A 23,635-nucleotide genomic window follows, 5' to 3' on the forward strand; every position below is an offset into this window, starting at 1 on the left:
CCGCGAATTCCGAATGAACAATATCGCGAGCAATAGTGCGCTCGATGAAACTTGGAAAATATTATTCCAGTATCTAAACATTGCAACTATTTATTTTACAAAATACGTTATTTATTTTATAATACAAATTTAAGTGTTGCCGTTACACAGCTTTTTCCCTCCGATCATTTCCCGAATTCGTTAGTAATAAAAACTATATAAATACATGTAATTAAAATCAAGATCGTTGATTAAAAATTAAAATTATTTAAATAATTATTTAAACGAATAAACATAAAAAATAAGTAAATAACCAAGAGACAGAGAGAGAAAAGTATTATAAATAAATTATTAAAAAAAGATAAAATTAAATTATTAATAATCTTTTTATACACACACACACACACACACATATATATATATATATTTAGTCATCGGTCGTTTAAATATTTTATTATATATATATATATATATATATATATACAATATATATATATATAAAACCAAATTGATTTTTTATTTCTAAAAATTAAAAATGTTAAGTACAAAATATTTAAACGACTGATAACTAAATACGTGATGAAATTTTCATTGAGTTTTGAAATATTTCAGGAATTATGTTATGATGCTGGCTCTCTTGATATGGTATTTTATGAAGTCAACACATGTATTAGGAGTGAAAAATATTACACACGGTATATCGAAGCATATACGATCTATCGGATTTCCCGAGGGTAGCGATATAGGGGTATGGTGGATCAATCATTCATTTTTCATCTACTAATGCGTCTTAGGCTATGCAAGCAGCCTGTTAATTCAATATTAATCATTTGCACTTCAAATAAAATATGATCTGCAAATAAAAGTAAGAAAAACTCAAAATAAATATTTGATTTGATATAATGGCAATTTCTATTCAAAAATATTGAAAAAGATTTTTATCGCAAAAAATATGATAAGAGACCTTAAATGTAGTTTGCAACTTTTGGCAACCTCTGTAAAATTTGTAGATATTTTTCGTTTTGTAAATTTATATTGACATATTTCGATAAATTAAAATCGTTAAAGATTAATCCTAATTGCATTTATTCTAATTGTACTATCGATGACTAATTGTAATCTTTTAATTTCTTCAAAGGAGAATTAAAGATTTAAAGATTTTTATTTGGTTTACAGATATTCTTCGCATTGGGAATTCCCTTAGATATTCCCGATAAATCTGTAGCGGTGTCATTTTATTTCGAAGCAAATTATGCATTACCATTCGAATTGAATTCGAGTTACTTCTACGAGGGAACTTATTACGCAAAACGAAGTCTTAGTCGTCAATTAGTATATAAAGTTTTCACAAGCAAAATAGACAGGTAAGATAGAGTTTATCAAGTATTCTTCATTTCATTCTGCAAAATTTTGCCTAAAATATAACTTTGCAAATAAAATTTAAAAAATTCCATATATATCTTATAACAGCTTCGGCTATCCTGGACTAGATTGTTTACTAAGAACAATCTGCGAAGCTGGAAAATACTCCTTAAACGAAAACGGCGTACTTGGTGACATTCTTCGAATTATATTCACGTAAGTATGATAAGAAAAACTGTTTGAAATTATATCGACTAAAAAATTAAAAGGTTAACAACAACATGCTATAATATAATGCATAATAACATATTATAAGTTAATAATTTATAATAGCAGCAATAAATAAGAGAATGGGAATTTTAAAAAATTGGATTAGCTTATCTGATGAATTTTTATTTTCAATCAATGTTCATCCGGCAGACGTTCATGTAATCATTTATCTAGATAATAAAACCAATAATATAAGAATTATTATATTTGAGAGCATTCCTTTGTTACAGACCCTCTATGTCGATGAGTGAAGATCTTCCGGATGAAATTATCGAAGCCGAAAGCGAGCAGCACTGTAATCAGCGCTACGAAAAATGTCCTGTGAATCTTTTAGATCTAGCAAGCTATTAGTCAGCACTAAATGAATAATTCTGCATAATTATATTGCATCGAAAATATCGGAAAAGTTCAGTAATTCATATAATTTATCAAAAGAAGATTATGCCAAAAATTATTGTATTTTATTAGATAGTAGCTATTTATACAAAATCTGTTATATTAAATAATATCGACAGGAGCGAAGTTTAACAATATAAGAAATTGATAAAAGAAATTGTGTAAATTTGCTTGGAATAAATAAATAATAAAGATCACAGAAATTGTGTGATCAATGTTGTGTGATAAATATTTCAATTCATTTTCTTCGCGACTTGTTCGCCTTGTGCTTGCGCTTTAAATTTATTCTTAAATTTATTCATTATATACATATATTTATATTTTTTGAAGTTCTTTTTTATTTCAACCTAGATATTTACTGCAACATCAAATTTATTACTAAAAAAAAATATTTATCGATATTTTAATATAAAAATATTATAATAAATGGAATTAAATTTTTACGTTTTATTCTGTGTTTAATCAAAAAAAGTTAAACCTTTTTAATTTATATAAAAATCTTTTTAATTTATATAAAACAGACAACATTAGAAAACTAATAAATCATAATAACATAATTACAATTAGATATGTCAATACGAAATCTGAATGTATTTTAAATACATCTACCTAATGTCTATCAGGAAAAAGAAAAAAATATATAATTTTAAATAATTTATTAAATTTGCTTTCTAATAACAAATTTTTATCGTCGAAGACATGCATCGTTATATATATATATATATATATATATATATATATATATATCATTAAATCTTGTCTTTCTCTGTAATTAATGTTGATCTGTAATGAGTTAGTAATTATAGCACTAAGGAAACATAATCTATAAAAACTATTGTCTTTCGAAAACTTTTTACTGTAACTATTATTTTTCAAAAACTATTATGCATGAAAAATAAAAATGCAATCGATGTAAACAATGCGAAAAATGTCTATTATTGGTACATTTCAAACAGCAACTCAACAAGCACTCAAAAACTATCATTTGTACTTTCTATTACGCAACTTTTGTTTTAATCCGAGAATGATTTACACAGGCCACTATAACATTAGAAATCTTCTAATCTATTAAAGCTTTTCTGTTAGGATATTCTTATAGAAAACCAATATAAAATAATTATTATGAATACAAAATAAAATGTAGCATTCAGAAAAAAAAAGATACTTAAAAATTATTTATACAAGATTTAAAATCGTTATGAGCAGTACTTATTATCTGTCCGATAAAAATATTAAATAAACAAGTAATAAGTTGAATATTAAATAAACAAGTAATGATTTTTCTTAAAATTATTATTTCTAATGCTTGCAACCTTTCGTAAGTCAATTTCAGTCTCTTCGGATATTAGCGAGAAATTTAAATCATTGTTTTCTGAGGCTTGTATCTCGAGTCTTTTCTCCACAATAGAATTTTATCGTAATCACAAATCACTGGTTTCGGTCCACATTGTTGTCAGACGACTATATGCATTCATATGACTCCGAACACCTCTGGATTATACGTGTATTTTGGTAAAGCTCCGAGAGATCCCCTGGTTTTACCTTACTCCTTCAGTTTGCTAATCGCAGGTACAGCGATCACTTGTTCCACAGTGGCACGCCTGGATTGCAGATAATGAAGCATATTTTCGTAGACCACAAACGTGATAACTGTAGCCGGGGTCACTCTGGCGAGGTTAACGCTTAAACCCTTGTAAAAGCCACGCCAACTCTCATATCTGTAACGAACCACCAGCAATACGCCTTTGTTTTACTTTGCTTTACAATAGACTAAAAACGCGAAGAGTTTTAAGTTATTAAATTTAACCCGCGTACGATTCTTGACGCTACAAATTTACTATAAAAATTCAATTGAGGAACACTATAACTCTCGTTCGTCGCTTTAAGAGTTTTAAATTATCAATCATTAGAATCATTAGAAGTAATATCTATTTTTTTATCAATGTCAATCATAAAATCTGTGATTTAAACAAACAAACGATTAAATGCGTATAAATTTGAAGCAGTAAAAAAATCGAATTTTTCTTCTTATTTCATTCTTTAGTTAAAAATTCAAATTTAATTAATTCAGACACAATATATGTATATCCAACATATCCATATGTGATACATTCAAAAATCGTACTGCTGGTGGCTTAATAAACAAATCACAACATACTCAATAATTATTCAATCACAATACCTTTCTACATGCTGTTTATTCGAAGCATAAAACGATAAGAATTTAATGCAAAATATGTCTAAAAATATATATCTAAATTAGTTAATTCGTAATTATAAATAATGATAACATTCTTCTGTCCTTTGCGCTGTAAATAATATTAATTAGTAGATATTAGAAAAAAAAGATATCAAATTAGATAAAAATTGAATAACATAAGTTGAATAATCTGAAATAGTTAATAATTAATTTAATAACAAACACTTTTCGATATGTGTGCGTGTGTTTATTAATATCGTCACAATATTATTTTAAATATACTCCTTCGCTTTCGTTCCCATGACTTTCTTTTCTCCAAAAAACAGATTCGAGCTAGATTAACGGCTAAAGAAAATGAATATAAATAAATTTGTCCTACTATTTACAGATTGCAGTGAGAAAACTTATTGCTATCGATCATATGTTCCGAGTGCCAGACTCTACGATCCTTGCAAAATTGGTCTATTACGGACTTCATATACTCCACTTAAAATGAGGTAAAGTATTGGCTACAGAGGAATAGAGTCGCTTCATAAAACAAAAAAAAAGGGAGAAGGTAAAATGTAGCGAATTTACTATATTTCTTAAGGCTCCTGAGTATTCAGCCAAGAATTCTGCGTTAGTGTTCTTATAATTGGAAATTACATTGTGTTGACAGAGGCGATACAAAATCAGACGGCGGCCTGGCGAAACCGGTCACACACACACGAGCACGAGCCTATGTATATACATGTGCTCTCGGCACGTCGAAAGCGAGCACATGTACATGGACTCGTATTATTCGTGTGTATGATGCTTTGTCGTGATAAATAGTTGAACTTCGAAAAAATGATGTTTTGACGACAAAATTTGTATTGCATACCATTTCGTTATTATTTACTTAATTGTAATTTATCTCGTACTTATCGTACGAAAACTAAAGTTATCTTAGAATTTTATATGAAGAAGCGTATTTTTCACTCGTTTCAACAGCTGTGTTTCTGCTCGAGTATAGACTCACTTTACGTACCTTTTACGACCATTTACTGACTGTCAAGGGAGGAAAGGACAGTTTTCGTCAATTTTTACAAATGTTGTAAAGCGATCTCGTAATTTATATTTTATTCAAATTGTCTTTATTTACGTGTGGCACGTAAAATAAATTAACGTATCATTCCTCGCTTCTGACGTCACAATTCCAACATGGTCACGGCGACTACTTAGGAGCCTTAAAACTTAAAAAGATAAATCACTAAATTAAGCGATGTCTAGTCCGCACTGAAACTTGTCAAGCGAAGACATGGAAATTATCAAGTTATACATGTGGTTCATACACATTATGCGTCAAAAATTGTTCGAAAGTTACACAGATAATAAGCATATCGTGTGTTATTTATATAGTTACGTAAATATTTGGTTATTAATTTAACTATCCAAGATTATATCGTCTGTCGACGAAATCGGATGTATTTTTTCTTACAGCTCTTGCATTCGAATAGAGCATTAAATATCTTATACTATAAGAGATTAGTATAAGATGTATTACTCTCCTCGTTTTTCCTTTCGCATCGTCGTACGCGCAACCAAACACATCTATCTAGGTTTGTTCAACTAAATCCAGTTTAGTTGACACTCAGATATCTATACACCTCAGCAAAGAAAAGATGATCATATTCATACGTTTGTGTATTCATACGATGGTGTACTTTGTATAATGAGAAGATATTTCATTTAAAATACATTTTTGTTGTAACAAAACTATCCTTACATACGTCAACCAACCACAAATTCCGGTATAAATTAAACACATTCGTCGCATCGAGAAATAATATTATTCATTTTACATTATCGCAGTCTTTCAGTGTACTTGGATAAGACAGGATAAATTGAATAAATAAAACACATACATTCTACGTACTATACGTGCCATAAACTATTGCCATTTCAAGATCTATTTCTCAGTTTTTAATCGTCGCATTGTAATTTATGCGAGAAGTTAAAACAGCAACAGTAAAATCAATTATTTTCCCACATGGAGTGATTTCTTTTATCATCGTATGATTCTACAAACTTAATAGAAATACAAATTAATAGAAATACAAATAATAAAAAATATCTGCACTCACTTTATGAATGTCAGAAAAAAATTATATATTACCTACATATCGTCTACAACAGAATAGAATAAAAATTGCTAATAATCATTTTGAATTTTCCAAAAATACTTTAGATAAAAATAATTTCGTAAAAAGTGGCTTTCTCAAAAAACAAAAATAATTCTGTACTGTAATCTATTTGAATGATACGTAACGCATAGCATCCATCTATATTTAAAGAAAAAAAAATTGAGTACTACGGGCCTCACGTGAAAGATTATACACGTATTCTACGTATCAAAACTCAGAAACGAATATCTTTCATCATAAGTAAATCAGAAGATATACGCATTAAATAAATAAGATTAAAAAAAATTGCCTAAAAAGTTCTTACTTTTGCAACAAAATAAGGTATCAATGTAAATTAACTACCGTTAGTAAAATGCTCGTAAATAAGAATAATCAGACATATGTTTGGTGTAACATGTAAAAGGTATGGTGATAAGCCTTTATAGAAACCCCTAATCCCTTCTGACCTCCATGTGCATTGAATGCAATGCCAGGTACCCCGATAATCGTGATGATGATCCTGAAGTCGTGCTCTCACTACTTGATAAGGGTATGTCGACGCTGCAGCAATCAGTTTTGACATTGCCGCGAAAACGATGTATTCAGTTGTACTCTGCAAAATATAATAGAAATATTTCTCATTTTTATTATTTTTTAAATATTATTTTATTTATAAGCATTTTTTTTAAAATTCAATTAAAAATTAAAATATTTTTTGTGTAAACAATATTAAGAAACTTTATTTTTTAAAGAACACAATTAATACTAGAAATTAAATGCCTATAACAGTCGAAACTTCAATGTTTAAATAATTCAATCTTGAATTACTATATATACTATATATATATATATATATATATATATATATATACATACACACACACACCATATTTATAATCCTTCGAACTGCGCGCCAAATTGTTTTTCCGCACTATAAACGTAATTAAATTACTTTAGCAATCGCGAATTAAATTGACAAGCAATTTTAATAATTTGATGCTCAATCAGACATCATACTATAAAGATGTTAATATGTTAAAAAAAACTGTTAATAAAAAAGGAGAGTATGTAAAAATGATCCAAATTGGCCCTGAATGTACGTCTTTAAAATCTGCAGTTGTCATTTTGGAAGTCCGTACATTCATTAAAAATACTTATTTATCCAGGAAACCATCCAAAAATAATAAAATAAGTCGTTTACGCTCTGCAAAGAAACTTATTTTGTGTCTAATTAATAATGATAGATTTCGACATTAATGTGTTTACATTTAACAAAGAATCATGAAATACTATAAGAATATACTATCAGGAAGATCTACAAATATATATATATAATATTAGAGGTTTTAACCGTCAATCGAACACCTTGCGTAATGTTAATGCCGGCGGTACTGTTTCAAACCTTGTAATTCGAAAAGTACTTAACGAAAAATAACTTTATTATAATATTTTGGAAAACTTTTGACACCGGCTATTAGATTTAGCATCAAAAATAGAATGTTTCATTTAAAAAAATCAATTTGATCTTGACCTGACCTTAACGACGCCACCCAAGGTCAAGCAAATGTGATCGGTGAAATCTTTTCAAGTCCTACAACTTTTGTCTAAAATATTTTTCTCCAAAATTCTTTGCTTTCGAGATATTCAACCGTTTCTAGACTTTTGATACATCCTTACAAATATACATATATATATGTATGTGTATATATATATATATATATAAATAAATAAAAAGAATAAAGGGCTACGAGCCTAAAACAATCAACATAAAATAACAAATTTGTATTAAATAGTTGAAAAATGAAATAAAACATGTCATAAAATAAAAAAACATAAAATTCAATTTGGCAGTCAGCAAGTGAACAAACACAAACGTTTCGTCCTTGTTGGATTATTTTCAATGTGACGCAAAGATGACAATAGAAATGTTACGTAGATAAAATATATGAAAATTAAATAAAAAATTCGCTTTCGGATGCAGTATCAACTATAAAACTCGCTCCAAAATGAAAAGAAAACCAAACAAAAGATTGTAGTTGACAACAATGTGTTCCTCCGAATTGTGTATATGAATAAGGACGAACATGTTTCTTATTATGTGTGTCAAAATGATGTGTTATCGATTAGACAATGCGATGGGAATCAAAATTGATCCCATGGGGTTTTTTAACATATTAACATCTTTATAATATGATGCCTGATTGAGCATCAAATTATTAAAATTGCTTGTCAATTTAATTCGCGATTACTAAAGTAGTTTAATTGCGTTTATAATCCGGAAAAACAATTTGGCGCACAGTTCGATTCCCGGTAAAACCAAAATATTTTCATACACTCATTTTCTTCTCGAAAGGAAGCGGTAACCTACCGAGAATGTTCTTGCCAAGAACACTTCTCTAAACAAAAACTTCGTTGTTCGGAATTGACGTTAAACTATAGGTCCCATATGAATTGTGTACCAATGTGCACATCACATATGAGAGAAATCATCATCGGACATAAGTAACTAAAGAAATATAGTATACATAGTAATTCAAGATTAAATTATTTAAGCATTAAAGATTCAACTTCGAACATTATATCGAACATTTAATTTCTAGTATTTTTTATTTATTTTCAATAATAAAAAATTAATTTCAATAGACGCAGACAAATGAGAATAAATTGCGTGGTTAAAGATGCGCTATAAAACTACATACATTCTACACAAAAAAAAATTTGTTCAACAAAACACATTTTGTTTACAGATTTGATTAATTCAACAAATTTTATTTAATTGAATTCAACTATAGTCTGCTTAACAAACTGTTCAATGTTAAGCAGATTACGGTTAAATTCAATTAAATAAAATTTGTTAAATTAATCCAATCTACAAACAACTAAATGTGTTTAATTAGTTACACAAATTTTTTTTCAGTATATAATTTAATTGTATACATAATAATATTCGGTCGTTTCGACTGAATTCCAGTCATTTTCAATAAATTAATAATAAACTTAAACGTGACATTAGTTTTAGATATAAATTTCTTACAATGTTCCCTTTTCAATTGGATTATAATGAACTATATAATCAATTCCTTAAAAAAATATTGTTAATATAGTCCAAGTGACTTAACATATTGTTAACATATGTTTTAACACAAATTTAAATTAATACAACAGTTCATTATGATGCAATTGAAGAGGAATATTGCGAGAAATTTATGTCTAAAACAAGCGTCAATTTAAGTATGTTATTAATTCGTTGAAAATAACTAGAATTCATTGAAATTTTGAACATTATTATGTATACATTTAAATTATAGAATATATAGTTTTATAGCGCACTTTTAACCGCGCAGTATTCTCATTTGCCTGTCTATTAAAATTAATTTTTTGTTAATCTCGAGAGTCCATTATAATTACCCATATTTTCAATAATATATTCTATGCAAAAAAATACAGATCACCAAAAAAAACATCGCTAATTAAGAATTAATACGCACAGTTAGATTCATTTTAATCTAGTTTTTCTCAATCATAAAAATCTCAATAAAAATATAGTAAATTTACCAATTTCGTATCGATGGGTACATTCAGGTAGTTATAATATTTATTCTTCATCTCTTCGTACGCCATGAATTGTATCGCACCGTGTGAAACACCAAATAATCCAGGAACTAAACCCTGCAATAATAGAGAATATTTTCTTTATAATCCCGTAAACCGCAAATAATTCTTATTTTATTTAGAATACAGTTATAATTCGAAAGTTTAATGAGGAAAATTTACTTGCCTTATATAAGCCTCTAATACCCTCCGTCTTGTAAATCTTCTTTAAAGCATCAACCATGCCATGATATTTCTTGGACTCCGCCATTTTCACATCATCAGCATATTGTAAGCACAACCGCGTCTTTACCACCCAGATCGGGTTGGTCATGAGCAATGTAAGCACTCCGGCATCAGCGGCAGCGAACATATGCATGGATGGTCCGAGGGGTTTCTTCGAATTGCCACCTTGGATCGAAGTTTTTATCGTGTTGTAGCTGCAAATTAATTCGTGAATATTTAAAAGTACATACAAAGAAAATTTGTCGAAAGATTACAGTACATAAATAACACTACTGAAGGATTTCGAATTGAAATTTTTATTGCAATTACAAGATTAATTTTTCACATTGGCCTAATTATTTAATCCTCCATCGCTAATAAATCCATCGTAAAATTTTCATCCACAAAAGCTTAATGGAAATTTTTACATTGCTTCGGACGGTAAAAATTTGAAAAAATTTTTACGTGTATCTATGAAAAGTTTAACAAATTTTTACTTATCATAAAAGTTGGATTGTATTTTATCCTTATTATTGTATTTACAGATTGAAATTTATCTACCAGAATTCATGATCAAAAAATCAACTGTGCTTAAAATATTGCCGGCAGAGATTAATTACTTGAATTTCAAGATCAATCTAGAATACTAGCAATCAGTGATCACTACTTACAAGAAAAAGTAGAAACCCCACGAACTACCCGATCCTAGAACATTTGGTGTTACACCCCTGTAAAGTCCACGCACACCCTCGGTTTTAACGATCTGAGCGATGGCATTTCTGAGACCGTGATATCGCGGTGCCGCAGTTGTTTGACCATCATTCACTGTAATCAGAAAATAACAAAAATTCAAGTAAATCTCAGCAGTTTGGATTTATTTTACATTCTTGTAAAAATATCGTACGATATTATTATCAAAATACATAAGTTTTATTAGAACAAATTTCTGTGCTGTAATTATTATTTATAATTATAATGTTTTCTTCGCATCTTGCCTGGCTTCGCAAATTATTGCCGATAATGCATCGGCTCACGTTAGAACAATCCCATCATTTTTATGCTCGAATACGTTCATTTATATATCTCATTACATGTATATGTACATACATATATAGACATTCTTTATCGCTGTAAACATTGTAAAGTTAGTTTTCATATCGCGTCTCGTTGCGAAAAGGCAGCGTTATCACCTTCTTACTTTCTTACTGAGAAGCTTCCCTCTCAAATATGTATATTCGTCTCAAAGACACACATAGTAACAAAATGGATATTTATTTAAAATTTAATTCTATGCACTTTATGTTATCAATAATAAAAAAACATAATAAAAAAACGCTATATAATATAAAATTTAATATTTATAATTTTTAAGATGTAAAAATAGAATATAAGAACATAAATATATTACTCCCATAAACATATTATTCCTTTTAAAGATCGAAAAAGAAATAAATAGATTAGATATAAAATAATTTTATATCAAATTATTAAATATTTTTGCCGAAAACATCTTATGCCAAGTTAATGAAAAATTTTTAGATGAAATACTATCACAATATCAGATTGACAGATCAAAAAGAAATGAAATATCTGCAGATAATAATTGTATTTCATTTCTCTCTGACTTGCTTTACAATTTACTTTCGCTTTTGTGGATAACTGTGATTTCACACAACTACAAAGGCTATCTTCATTATGATTTTATATCGATATACTTCTGACTGACCAAACGAGCTCATAAAATTTTCTCTACGAATTTCTACATTAATTTAAAATCAATTTTTCCTTAATAAAAATTTAGAGATTATTTAAAGCCATAAGACTATTTTTTTCATAATTTGCCAATCCTCAATGTTAAATTAATTAAATTTTTTTTAACAACTATAATAATTTTGAAATGGAATTCATGTAACTAATGTAATCAGAACCAAAGAAATAATAAGTCTATTCAAGTAAGTGAAGCGCGAAAAATGTTTCGCTTTCACATTTATACGTATAACTTTTGCTTTATACAAAGTGTTTGGAAAGTAATGATAAATCTTTCGCATAGAGGCAAAATGGACTAAAATAAGAAGAAAAACCCCTCTACTATTTTATGATTTTAGCAATAGTTAAGATATTAATTGCTAAAAATTGCCGAAAATTCGTCTTCAATAATTTTTTACTCAAATACTATCAACTTTACAGAAAAACTGCAAGAGATGAAAATTGTTTATTTCCTTCTCATAGAATTCTATGAATTTTTTCAAAAATTTTTATCAACTTTTTAGTACTGCATTTTCTCATTTTTATCAACATGAGAAAATGCGGTAAAAAAATTCTGAAAAAATTCTTTAAAAATTCTTAGAGGTCAATGAGAAAAAAATAAACAATTTTTTTATCTCTTGCAGTTTTTCTGTAAAGTTGATAGTAAAAAATTGAAATAATTTTGAGTAAAAAATTGAAGACCAATTTTCGACAATTTTTAACAATTAATATCTTATTAACTATTAACTAAAATCGTAAAATGATAGGACTTTTCTTCTCAGTTTAGTCCATTCTGTCCTTATGCGAAAGATTTATCATTACTTTCCAAACACCTTGTATAAAAAAAATCTTGAGAAAAAAGGGACCAATCAATTCTACATTTTATGATAGAGAAACAGAGAATGGAAATTATATTATTTTATATATAATATTATTTTATTTTATATTATATACGTATATATCTATTTTATATTATTTTTCTTTTGCGTTATTTTTTTTCTAAATACTCATTTTCTTAGTTATCTCAAATTTTAAAACAAATTAAAGTGCTTGTAATACTGGTTAATAAATAAAAAAGAATTCAACGATTTTACGAGTCTTCATTAATTATATAAACTATAGAATTTGAAAGAATTGTAGTCTATAGATTTATAAATTAGTATTTTTATACATATTTTGAAACTTGTATACATTTGCAAAAAGAATATTTCGTAAACTAATATTTCCATATTTACTATATACGCATATTTCGTAAACTAATATTTCCATATTTACTATATACGCTTATGAATATTATCGCAGACACAAAATTTCAAAGCGACTTTCGAGTACTTTCGACGATTCGGTCGACTACGTGATGAAACGATTCAATAACGAATGTCACGTGTCACTGACGCAACTCGTGGAATTCTCGTGGCTTGGTGCTTGGTGGACGGCCAATGAATATTCCGTTTAAAATACGACACACACGCACACACGCACACACTTGTGTCCATTTCTTGCAATAAATCCTATTCGCTTCTACCTAGAAAAGTATTTAACGTTCAATGCGTATATTTCCATCTTCGTCTAACTGTGACGAATTCATTGAAAAAATTTTTATAAATATGAGGAACTTCGCTACTTAGTTTCCTTCACTTATTATTAATTTCACCAATTCAAGGTAACCAATCGACAAGAAATTATCAGTAAGATCTTTAAAGTTTAAAGCAGCTGAACCTGGAATGCCATTTATTGATCCGATATCAACTTGTATACGGAAGTTAATTATACCCTTTCAAACAAGCAAGCTGAATAAATAGCTAATTGTATTTGCATCGAATATAATTGCCTGGAATTGTTATTCAAAACAGCAATTTATTTGGTTCGACATAGTAACTGCAGATGAAAACAATGACTAATACGAGAATTTTCGGTAACGTCAAGTCCTATTAATAAAACTATTTTTATTTTTTGCAAACTTGTGTAATAAAGCTTACTTGTGATCAAACAACTACCTAATGAGAATTATAATAAAGATAAGATGTTATGGTCATCAATGTAAAATTAACTATAATCTTGATTTAACTTACTGTTTATCTTTTTCTAATTCTTTTTTAAGAATTATCTTTTCTTAAAATTCTTAATTTAGAAAAAGATAAAAAACAAATTGAACCGAGATTACCTAATCTTATGATGGTGAAATCGGATCTATGGTAAACGTTAGACAAATTCCAAAGTTTTAGTTACTAGACACTTCAAGATAAAAGAATAAATTCTTCAAAATACAGAAAGATCATTCGTAAACATAAACATACATTTGCTCAAAAAATAATTTTTTAATTTTATATATATATATTTTATATATATATATATATATATATATATATACATATATATATATATATATTAGATAATTTAATTTGACGATAATACATTGAATATTATGTTAAATATTATGTTAACTTTACATCGAATTCTTATTTAAAAAATTGTATATTCGTTACGGAAATTATGATTACGTAATCAATATTTATCAGAAGTAAAAGAATATGACGCATTGACATAATATGGAAATAATAGATAATAAAATAAGTCGTATCTTCCGTGATATCAGTAAGTAGTAAAAATATTTATGTGTATTTTTAGAAATTATGTCGTTAATGAAGAATTATAAATTTAATTCTTAGAAAAAAAGAATAATAATCAAAATAAATTCATTGAAACTGAAACAATTATATTTATTTTTGCGATGAATTTCTATCAATATTGAAGTATATTGATGAAAATTTATATTAATTTATATTAATTTTATAATTTGATTCTATAACATAATTAATATTAAATTTATTAATACAAAAATTTCCTTTTTAAGTGTATATATATATATATATATATTATACATTATATATTTTCAACAAAATAACTTTTAAAGCTTCTGCACTTTTATAACATAATAATTATCTAATAATTATCCAATAATTATCTAATATCCCTGATATATGTCTTTTTTAAAACAATGTAATAGCAGAAACATAAAATAATAAGCTCGTTGTATTACTAAACGCGAGTACAATTACATAATCACCATGTCGGTCATCATCACGTTTAATTAGAGTGAAAGAGACATTTTACATGGAGGTTAAATACATGATATACAAAGTATCAGCGTATTAACTCAAATTCTTTATTGAGAGCACGTGATGAATGTAGATAAAGCTTGGCGTTTATCAGATCTCATTCAGAAATTCGACATGTCCGATACATGAGACCGAAATTTTCCGAAACAACGTTACAATCTTTGGAAATTAAAATTATTACCGCGATACTTCGTTTTGATAAGGATAAATATTCTTTAAAAAGAAGAAAGGAAGAACCTTTTTATTTGAGAATTATAATATATTACTTTCGGAAAACTCAGGGAGTTTATCCACTTTGATAAACAAAAATCTTTCAAAAGCAGCCTAGGTTCGCCAAAGACGAATAGAAGGAAGAACAAAAAAGAAAAACCATTAGAAAAAATAGGAAGTGGACGTTTTTACTTAAGAATTGTTTTTACTAGTCCTTAGAGAACTTTAGAGAGTCTATACTTTGGCAAACTAGAGATCTTTCAAAATTGTCTAGTTTTCTTTACACTGTATTTTGTATGAATTTCATTTTCGACTATTGTATTTGATCCTAAATCTACTCCTAAATTTATAATCCAATTTATATAATTGTAGGCTTATTTTACACTAACTATAATTTGCATTACAACATAAAATTCCATTTACAATTTTCGTGTATATTTTGATACATAAGTGTATTTTAATCATCCGCAGATAATTCTGAATCACGATCTAATCGTTTGGATCTCCAAATCCCCACATTGTCTGCGAATTGATATGTATAGATACATATATATATATTTTTTTATATGTATAGTTTAAATTTTTCAAAATTTTCCTTATTATGTAAAATTATAAACATAATTAATTTTAAATTCTGATACAGATTATAGATCATTCAAAAAGTGATTTTATGTTCTAATAGATATACAAAAAACTATGTTGTAATAGATATACAAAAAACTTTGATTCAGGATCATATTAAATATATGAAACTACGTGTGTATATATATTAATACATGTGCAAAATTAAAAATAGAATTCTATCCTTTTAACATGAATTATAGCTCATCTAAAAATAGGTTTGATATAAGCAAGCTTTCTCTAGATGACTTTAACACGAGCTTCTAAAATAAAAATTCTATAATCTGAATAAACCAGTTAGTATAAATGTCAAAAAAATGTCAAAATTCAAACAACCTCGTTAATTTTTTTCAATGGATCTCATTTGAAAATCCGACACATAAGATAGAAACTTTCAATAGTGAAAACTTAGATCATTATCATTCGTTTATTCATATAGGTCGAGTTTCTTTGTGTATCGCATATGAACGTTCATATCAGTTATCTGCTTTCACGAAAGAGATAAGGGATTGTTGCATTAATGCAAAGGTTGCATTAAGATAATCATTTTCAAACAAAAACGTATTTTATCATTATAGAATATTTTATCATCACATCAGAATATTTGTCAAACAATATTCGACCTTTACAATGAATCAACTAATATAAACTCGATCGTTACTTCAGCTAATGTTTTACTTTATACTAACGTAATACTGTAATATTTTCATTATAGCATATTTGTTTCATAATTCACGCGAATAGACTAACAGAGCTTATAAATATAGCTGCCTTGTGCGCTTCTTTGTTACATTTCCGAGGTAAAACTTTTATTCAAAACAACTGAGCTCAGTATATACATATAATCATTTCGTTAAGGTTCAGCATGTCAGCATGCGATTCAAAATCAGTCGGAGGCCTAGTGAAATCAGTTGCCACAATGTGTGTACACGCACATGTACATGGGCTCATGCTTGTGTGTGTGTGTTACAGCACTTTGCCACAATAAATAGCTGAACTTATAGGCGTGGAAAAGAAAGACGTTTTGACGACGAAATTTGTGCTGCATGCCATTTCGTTATTATTTGTTTAATTGTGAAAATGTGACGTGTCTCGTACTTATGAAAGTCCTAAAAATGGACAGAAACTATAGTTATCCTGGAATATTATATGTAAAAGCGTATATTTCATTTCAACAGCTGTTCAAACCGTGTGTTTCTGCCTGAAATTAGGCTCACTTTATCTATCTTTTACGATTATTTAATGATTATTAAAGGAAAAAAAATCAGTTTCTGCCCATTTTTACAGGTTTTAAAGCAATCTCGTTATTTAGATTTATCTAAATTATCTTTATTTACAAACGCTTGCAGCATAAATTTATGTGTCATTCCTCGCTTCTGACATCACGATCCTAACATGGCCGCTGTAACTCAGGAGCCTTAATATAATTTTGACCAGAAATTGTATAATATAAAAAATGTTTTTTAATTTATCTTATTATTTTTAATTTATAATTTTTAATTAAATACTTAAGACACATAAAAACATAAACAAGTTCAAACAATATTTAAAAAATAGGTGAATTCAATGTATAATAATCTCGTTAGGAAAATTTAACCAAAAATATAGTATGGGGAATATTTATTAATTTATTGTAACACTCAATAAATAATAAACATATAAAAATATAATTGCAAGCAGATTGAAACAACAGATTTTAAAATTATTAGTATATAGCTACTAATTTTTTAAGTGTCTTCCTTTGTAATTATTTGATACCAAGAATTTTCTGACGTAAAGGACAGTGCTATCAGTATTCTAATACTGAAGAATACCTGGAATATATAATTATCCAAGCAACATAATATTACAAGGATATCCGGTTTAATTCGAGGTAGCCAGGAAACTAAAGAACTGAGATACCAAGAAACTCGAACAATTATGTAAATAGTGTAATCGCGCAGAATTATCACAAGGAATAGTATATTTTGGAACACTTTTGCCATAGGCGTACAAAAATAATCGATACTTCGAGTCTTAGGTCCAGTTTCACAACTTACGGTTGACTCTTAACTGAGGTTTAACTTATTCCTTATCTGTTTCTAATGCTAGAATTGAAAAGAAATGAGAAATAAGTTGAACCTCAATTAAGAGTTAACCACGAGTTGTGAAACTGTGCTTTAATGCACGAATATTAACTGTCAGAACATTAGACTGCTACGAGATGCATTACTTCCGAAATAGCAAATCTCTATACAAATATGTTAATTTCTAAAAGCTATCTAATCCAAATCTTGCCATTAATTATATCGAGCACGATAGCTAGTACAATGTTAGTGATAACCGAAACGAGCACGTGCTCAATAAATCTTAGTAATCTCACATCACTATTGTATTCAGAGTGCGCAAAACAACATTCATTATCAGTGAAATGTTATGCATAATATTTACTTCCGGCAATAGTAAACAGCAATGATAATAAACTAGGTGAATCACCAGAAATCAAATACTGCATAAGCATCTTGAGAAAATGCATTGAACGCAATTTCTATTCTTTATGTATCTCTTCTTGAAATGAAGAAGACACATTAGAAGAGACATTAGAGTATCTTGTTTCTAGTGATCGTATATTGATATCGATTATATATATATATATATATATATATATATATATCTCAAGGAATGACAAGTTTAAGGATATGATACGGACAAAAATATAAGCATAGCAAGATGTTAGCAGTAAGCAAATCAACATTTTGGAGATTTACTACATTATCTTACGTTCTCTACTGTGATTAGTTAGTATTGTTGTTAGTAGTGATTCGCTTAGAATCAACCAGATAAATTTGCATAAATGTATAAATAAAGAAAATTATTTAATCACAATTTAACATACGTCCTTTTAATAAAAATGCAATTGGATAATTTTCTTTATGCATATAATTGCAGTTATAAATGAAGATTATCTAAATCCTAAAGCATGATCTGCAATGTGTTCTTCGTTTTTTTTTACTGTTTTTACCTCTTGCCTTTTTGCTTCTTTACCCTACTTTCGTTTTCTATCGCCCGAGATAAAAGGTGAACTTCAGAAAAAACAAGAAACACGATCAAAAGTAAAAAATAAATGGCAAGAAACAGAAAGAAAAAAACACATTGTAGATTCAGGCTTTACTGCCTTACATTTTTCTGTATACCATGAACTTTACGATCGAGAATTTTTCATCATCTTTCTCTTTATTTGTGACCCGAGACAAAAAGTAAAAAAGTAAAAAAGTTTTTATGACTTTCATTTTTTTGTCCCGCGCAAAGAAAAATTGATAAGAAAACATCTGATTGTGTCAATAAATAACATGCTACTATCGTCGTGTTGCAACTTTAGAAAGAAATTTACTGTGAAACATATTTAGAGAGAAATTTATTATGAAAATATTGGAAAGAAAGAAATGTCGAAAAATGTTTATATAACACGAACAGATATTGTGGTAAGAAAGTAGCATAATATTAAGTATAATATTACTTTCTACTTAGATTTTTTATCAACACGATAAGGATTCTACGATCGTTTAGATTTTACAGTCGCCACCCTCGGCAAAAGTCCGCTGTCTGTTGCAATATTTGAACATCGAATAACGATTTGATTTGTCTCTAACGAAGAAACTTATGGACTTTATTCGCGTGGAATAAAGTCCAGTCATAAGTTAATAAATAATAATGTGTATAGAATGTTTTATAAGAATAATTCCATTCAATTTCTTTGGAATATTAAGTAATTAATAAACAAATATTAAATAATAAACAAAATTATTGTAGCTTTCTCGAATAGCTTAAAAATGAATTAATCTATTTTGTTTCATTTTAATCTTCTCTTTTTTACATTTTTTTAAAATCTTTTCTCTTAAGACAGCAGAACAATATCTTATATTTCAATTTGTCAGAAGATTTTATCAGTTATAACTTAACAATGTAATTTAATATTTATTAATGCGTAATTGATTTATCCAAAGAGATTATCAAAAGATTAAGACTGAAAGGATTGTGAAAGAACTAAGCATGCTTCACGTTATTGTTTCACTTTCGTGTTATCGATCTTTTCGTTCGGCGTTGCATGGTCGTACGTGGAATTTACAGTGTAGCTTATACAGCACAAGCAGTGATGTAAAGTAGCTCTATTTTCAGTACACTCGCTACACATGTATTCTTTGCGCAAAATATCTTACCATTACGTACAAATACGGTTACTTTGCAACATATCTAAATATAAGTACCAAGCTACTTTTGTGTATGATTTCAGAGTATACATAGTGTCATATGTGGTATACCAAAAAGATACAAAATGTTCAAGTTAAAACTAAAACGCTCAAGAATACATTATAAAAACGTATTTAGGCAAAATACATTAAATGATACATTAAATGGATCATACATTACAAGAAATGAACATTATAAAAATTGAATTTCGGATTTTTCAATACGCCTCGAGTTTGCAAAACATACATTGTATCCTGAGCAAAATGTTAAAATGCTATTTTAAATACAATGTAAGTGCAATAATTCGGAAGTGTGCCAATTTTTATATGTACACAAGAGACAACTGGTTATCATACATGTGCGGTATACCGGAATCCAAAAAGAGTAGCCAAAAATTAAATCATTCAATTTTCCTTGAGACACTCTAATCAAATTAAATCTACTACAATATTATCATTAAATTTTTCGTCATCGTACTAAAAAAATATTCTCAAATATTCTTTTATGTTTTAAATCGCTTTATATTGCTGTTTTATATCTCAGTATCCTGTCCATATCACACGAAATAATGTTTTAATTAATTTTAATATAATTTCGAAATATTTTAATAAAGTTAAACAATTTTATGCATACACTTTATAGTAAATATTTATGATATGACGTTTATATGTAATTATTACAACTCTTTTTATAACAAAAAATGTAATTAAAAAATTTACATAAGTTTTACAATAAATAATAATTTAAAACACTAAAAATTAAATATACAGAAAATGAAGCTAAATCAATCTTTAAAACGAATTTGAAAAAAATCATCTTAAAATCTACAAAACTGTTTTCTAACAATTTTCCCCGGCGGTAACCTGAACAGTTTAACAATTAAAACTTTAGAAAATTTAAAAAGATGATCTTTTAATTTCGCCGTTCGATATCTTTTACTTTCATATCTTCCATTTAAAATAAATAAAAAACTAAATGACTGAATGACTTTCTACATTCGAAGTAACAGTGATTTAAAACAAGACTCTTATGATTTCTCTCTCAATCTTTCTTTCCTCAAAAATACACGAGCGATATAATCGAACGGCGATAAACTGGTAAACAGGGTGAGTATTACGTCAGCCATTTGTCCATGATACGCGACAATAACAATTATAATCCCACGCTTCCTTCCTCCCGATTTGCTTCAGAGGCTCGAGGGAAATAAAAAAGAAAAGAACTTGACCGAGAATGCTGCCCGCTCGATAACGTTCATCGGCGCGGAAGGCGGAACTGGCGGAAGGCACCACGTGCTGCCGCAATGTGACAGCCGCCATTTTCTCGAACGCCTTCGCGCGTGCACGAAGCGGCGCGTGACTCCAGGCTCGCTCACTTACTCACCTGCAAATCGAATCTTGATTAAGTCCAGCGGATGCAGCATCAGGGTCGAGACGACGCCACCCGAGATGCCCGCGACAAAGTACTCGTACTTGAAATTACTCAGGACATTCAGCTGACGCGGAGCGCCCGGCGTGCCGCTGCCCTTGATCGCCGTCATTTTGAGCGGTACGCTGTCACCGTGCCGCTGCTCCTCAACGTTCGTTACCGATCCGTAATTGACGATGCCCAATTCCGCATCCTTGCCAGCGCTAACAACGCGCGCCTCCACTCTGCGACATATCTCTTGGTCCGCGGGAGGCACTGTCGTCGAGCTGTCGTAGCGTCACTCGTCGCCGAAATTACCCGCTTCTCTCACGCTTTCTCCTTTCGCTCGCTCGCTCGCTCGCCCTCGCGATCACAGCTGGTTATCTTCAATTATGCAACACCGCCCAGCTACACTCCACCACGCACGCCGAACGCCGCCATACTGGGCCAATGCGAACGGTACTCGACCGCTCGCTGCTCCGCTAGCGGATGGAGAAAGGGAGTGGGAAGGCGAATCTATCGCGCATGCGCTAATACTAGTCTAAGTCTGTTCTCTTCAGTTGAATTTCTTGCACTGGTTCATTCTTCCTCCTTTTCTTTTCTGTGAAAAAACACAGAAAAGAAAAGGAGGAAGAAATTCAGCTGAAAAGAACAGATAAAGCTCTCAGTTGAGTGCGCGTACGCGGGATTTTCAATTTTACCTAAAGCGGTCCGTAGACACTCAATATTATTGTACAATTGTTTTTTATGCAATATTATCGATGCCTCATTTAAATAATTCAAAATAAATAATCTGTAGATGCAATACAGCTTCCAGATGATTGATAATAGCTGCGTTCAGCAGAGAAAATAGTTCTCTCGGGAAAAAATATTTTATATATAATTATATAAAATTATATAAAATTATATAATTTTATGTATAGCTATATAATTGTATATGTAAGTTTATATATAATTATGTATAAATATATATAATTATGTACCATTTAATATATAAAATATGTACAATTATATAAAATTATATATATTTTTCCCGGGCTGTAATTGTAAAATTCTGTAATATGACTGCACTTAGTCCCTCACTGAATCTAAATGTATAAACTAATTATATTAAAAAATTTTATAACAATTGCAAAACTTCATGCCTTTAGTCTTTCTAAGGCTTAATGTTACTTTGATTTTAAGCGAGGCTTAATAGTTAATATTCTAGCGCTCTCTCTCTCTCTCTCTCTCTATCTCTCTCTCTCTCTTCTCAGTTTTAAAAAAAGAAAAGTATTAAAGTCAAGGTCTTAATCCTCACTCAAAGAAATGTTGGAGCAATTGGACCTAAGATCTCTAAGAATTGCAGAATCGAGGTCTACAAATTTAAATCGAGATAAAAATTAAACGACATTAATAGAATTGACAAATGAATGCATGTGTATTTTTTCAGGGGAGGAGAGATTATTCAAAGCACACGTACTTAAATGTTTGTGTCTCATGAATTTACAAATTAATTCCAAATTGTATAAAACGCGAATAATATTGTACTACTAAATGTTAATTAAATTATATTTTTCATTAAGACATTTGTTACAAAAAAATTAACAATCTTATGAAAAATATAAAAACTTGAAATTACGATAAAACATCAATTACTGCTTTCCAACTAATTTTTTATGAAACATTTTGTATTTTTGATTTATATCGACTATAATATTGGCAACAAAAAAGTTTTCTTATTTAAAAACAATGATAAATGACGAGATTATACTGTCTTTCTTTTTATTCAAATTTGGGACCGACAGTAGTTCCTATTTACATATTTACATATATACATATTTATCTGTATACATATATATATTTATATATTTATACTCTCGCACGCGCCCGCAAACTTACATATACGCACATATGAATTTTTCTTTTTAATTCATTTTTTCAAAGTCACTATCTTCAGTCGGTATTCCTGTTGAAAAATGATTTTTTAAAAATTGAGCAGAAAATCTAATATCATGTATATGTGAGTTTGGGCGCGTGCGAGAGTATAAATATATAAGTATGTATTATATGTAAATATATATATATATATATATATGTATATACATAGGGTGTTTGATAACGATAAAATTTTCACATAAAGATAGAGTAGACTAAACTGA

General features: G+C 28.7%; 2 protein-coding genes across 2 annotated transcripts; one reads left to right on the forward strand and one right to left on the reverse strand.

Annotated features, from left to right (window-relative positions):
- The first annotated feature begins 517 nt into the window (after window positions 1-517).
- On the forward strand, window positions 518-2,538 carry LOC105143700 (uncharacterized). The gene is made up of 4 exons (XM_011052157.2): window positions 518-727; window positions 1,156-1,343; window positions 1,450-1,557; window positions 1,842-2,538. Exons 1-4 carry the CDS (start codon window positions 602-604, stop codon window positions 1,960-1,962), a joined length of 543 nt encoding a protein of 180 aa, XP_011050459.2. The 5' UTR covers window positions 518-601; the 3' UTR covers window positions 1,963-2,538.
- A 380-nt stretch (window positions 2,539-2,918) lies between these two features.
- Window positions 2,919-21,963, reverse strand: LOC105143699 (solute carrier family 25 member 32). Its single transcript, XM_011052156.2, has 6 exons — window positions 21,471-21,963; window positions 10,839-10,992; window positions 10,130-10,382; window positions 9,907-10,020; window positions 6,819-6,964; window positions 2,919-3,725 (listed from the first exon to the last, which is right to left on the reverse strand). Exons 1-6 carry the CDS (start codon window positions 21,625-21,627, stop codon window positions 3,551-3,553), a joined length of 999 nt encoding a protein of 332 aa, XP_011050458.1. The 5' UTR covers window positions 21,628-21,963; the 3' UTR covers window positions 2,919-3,550.
- Window positions 21,964-23,635: the final 1,672 nt, after the last annotated feature.

The sequence above is a fragment of the Acromyrmex echinatior genome, chromosome 12 (genome assembly GCF_024713525.1).
Source record: "Acromyrmex echinatior isolate Ae372 chromosome 12, ASM2471352v2, whole genome shotgun sequence".
Taxonomy (NCBI): Eukaryota; Metazoa; Arthropoda; class Insecta; order Hymenoptera; family Formicidae; genus Acromyrmex; species Acromyrmex echinatior.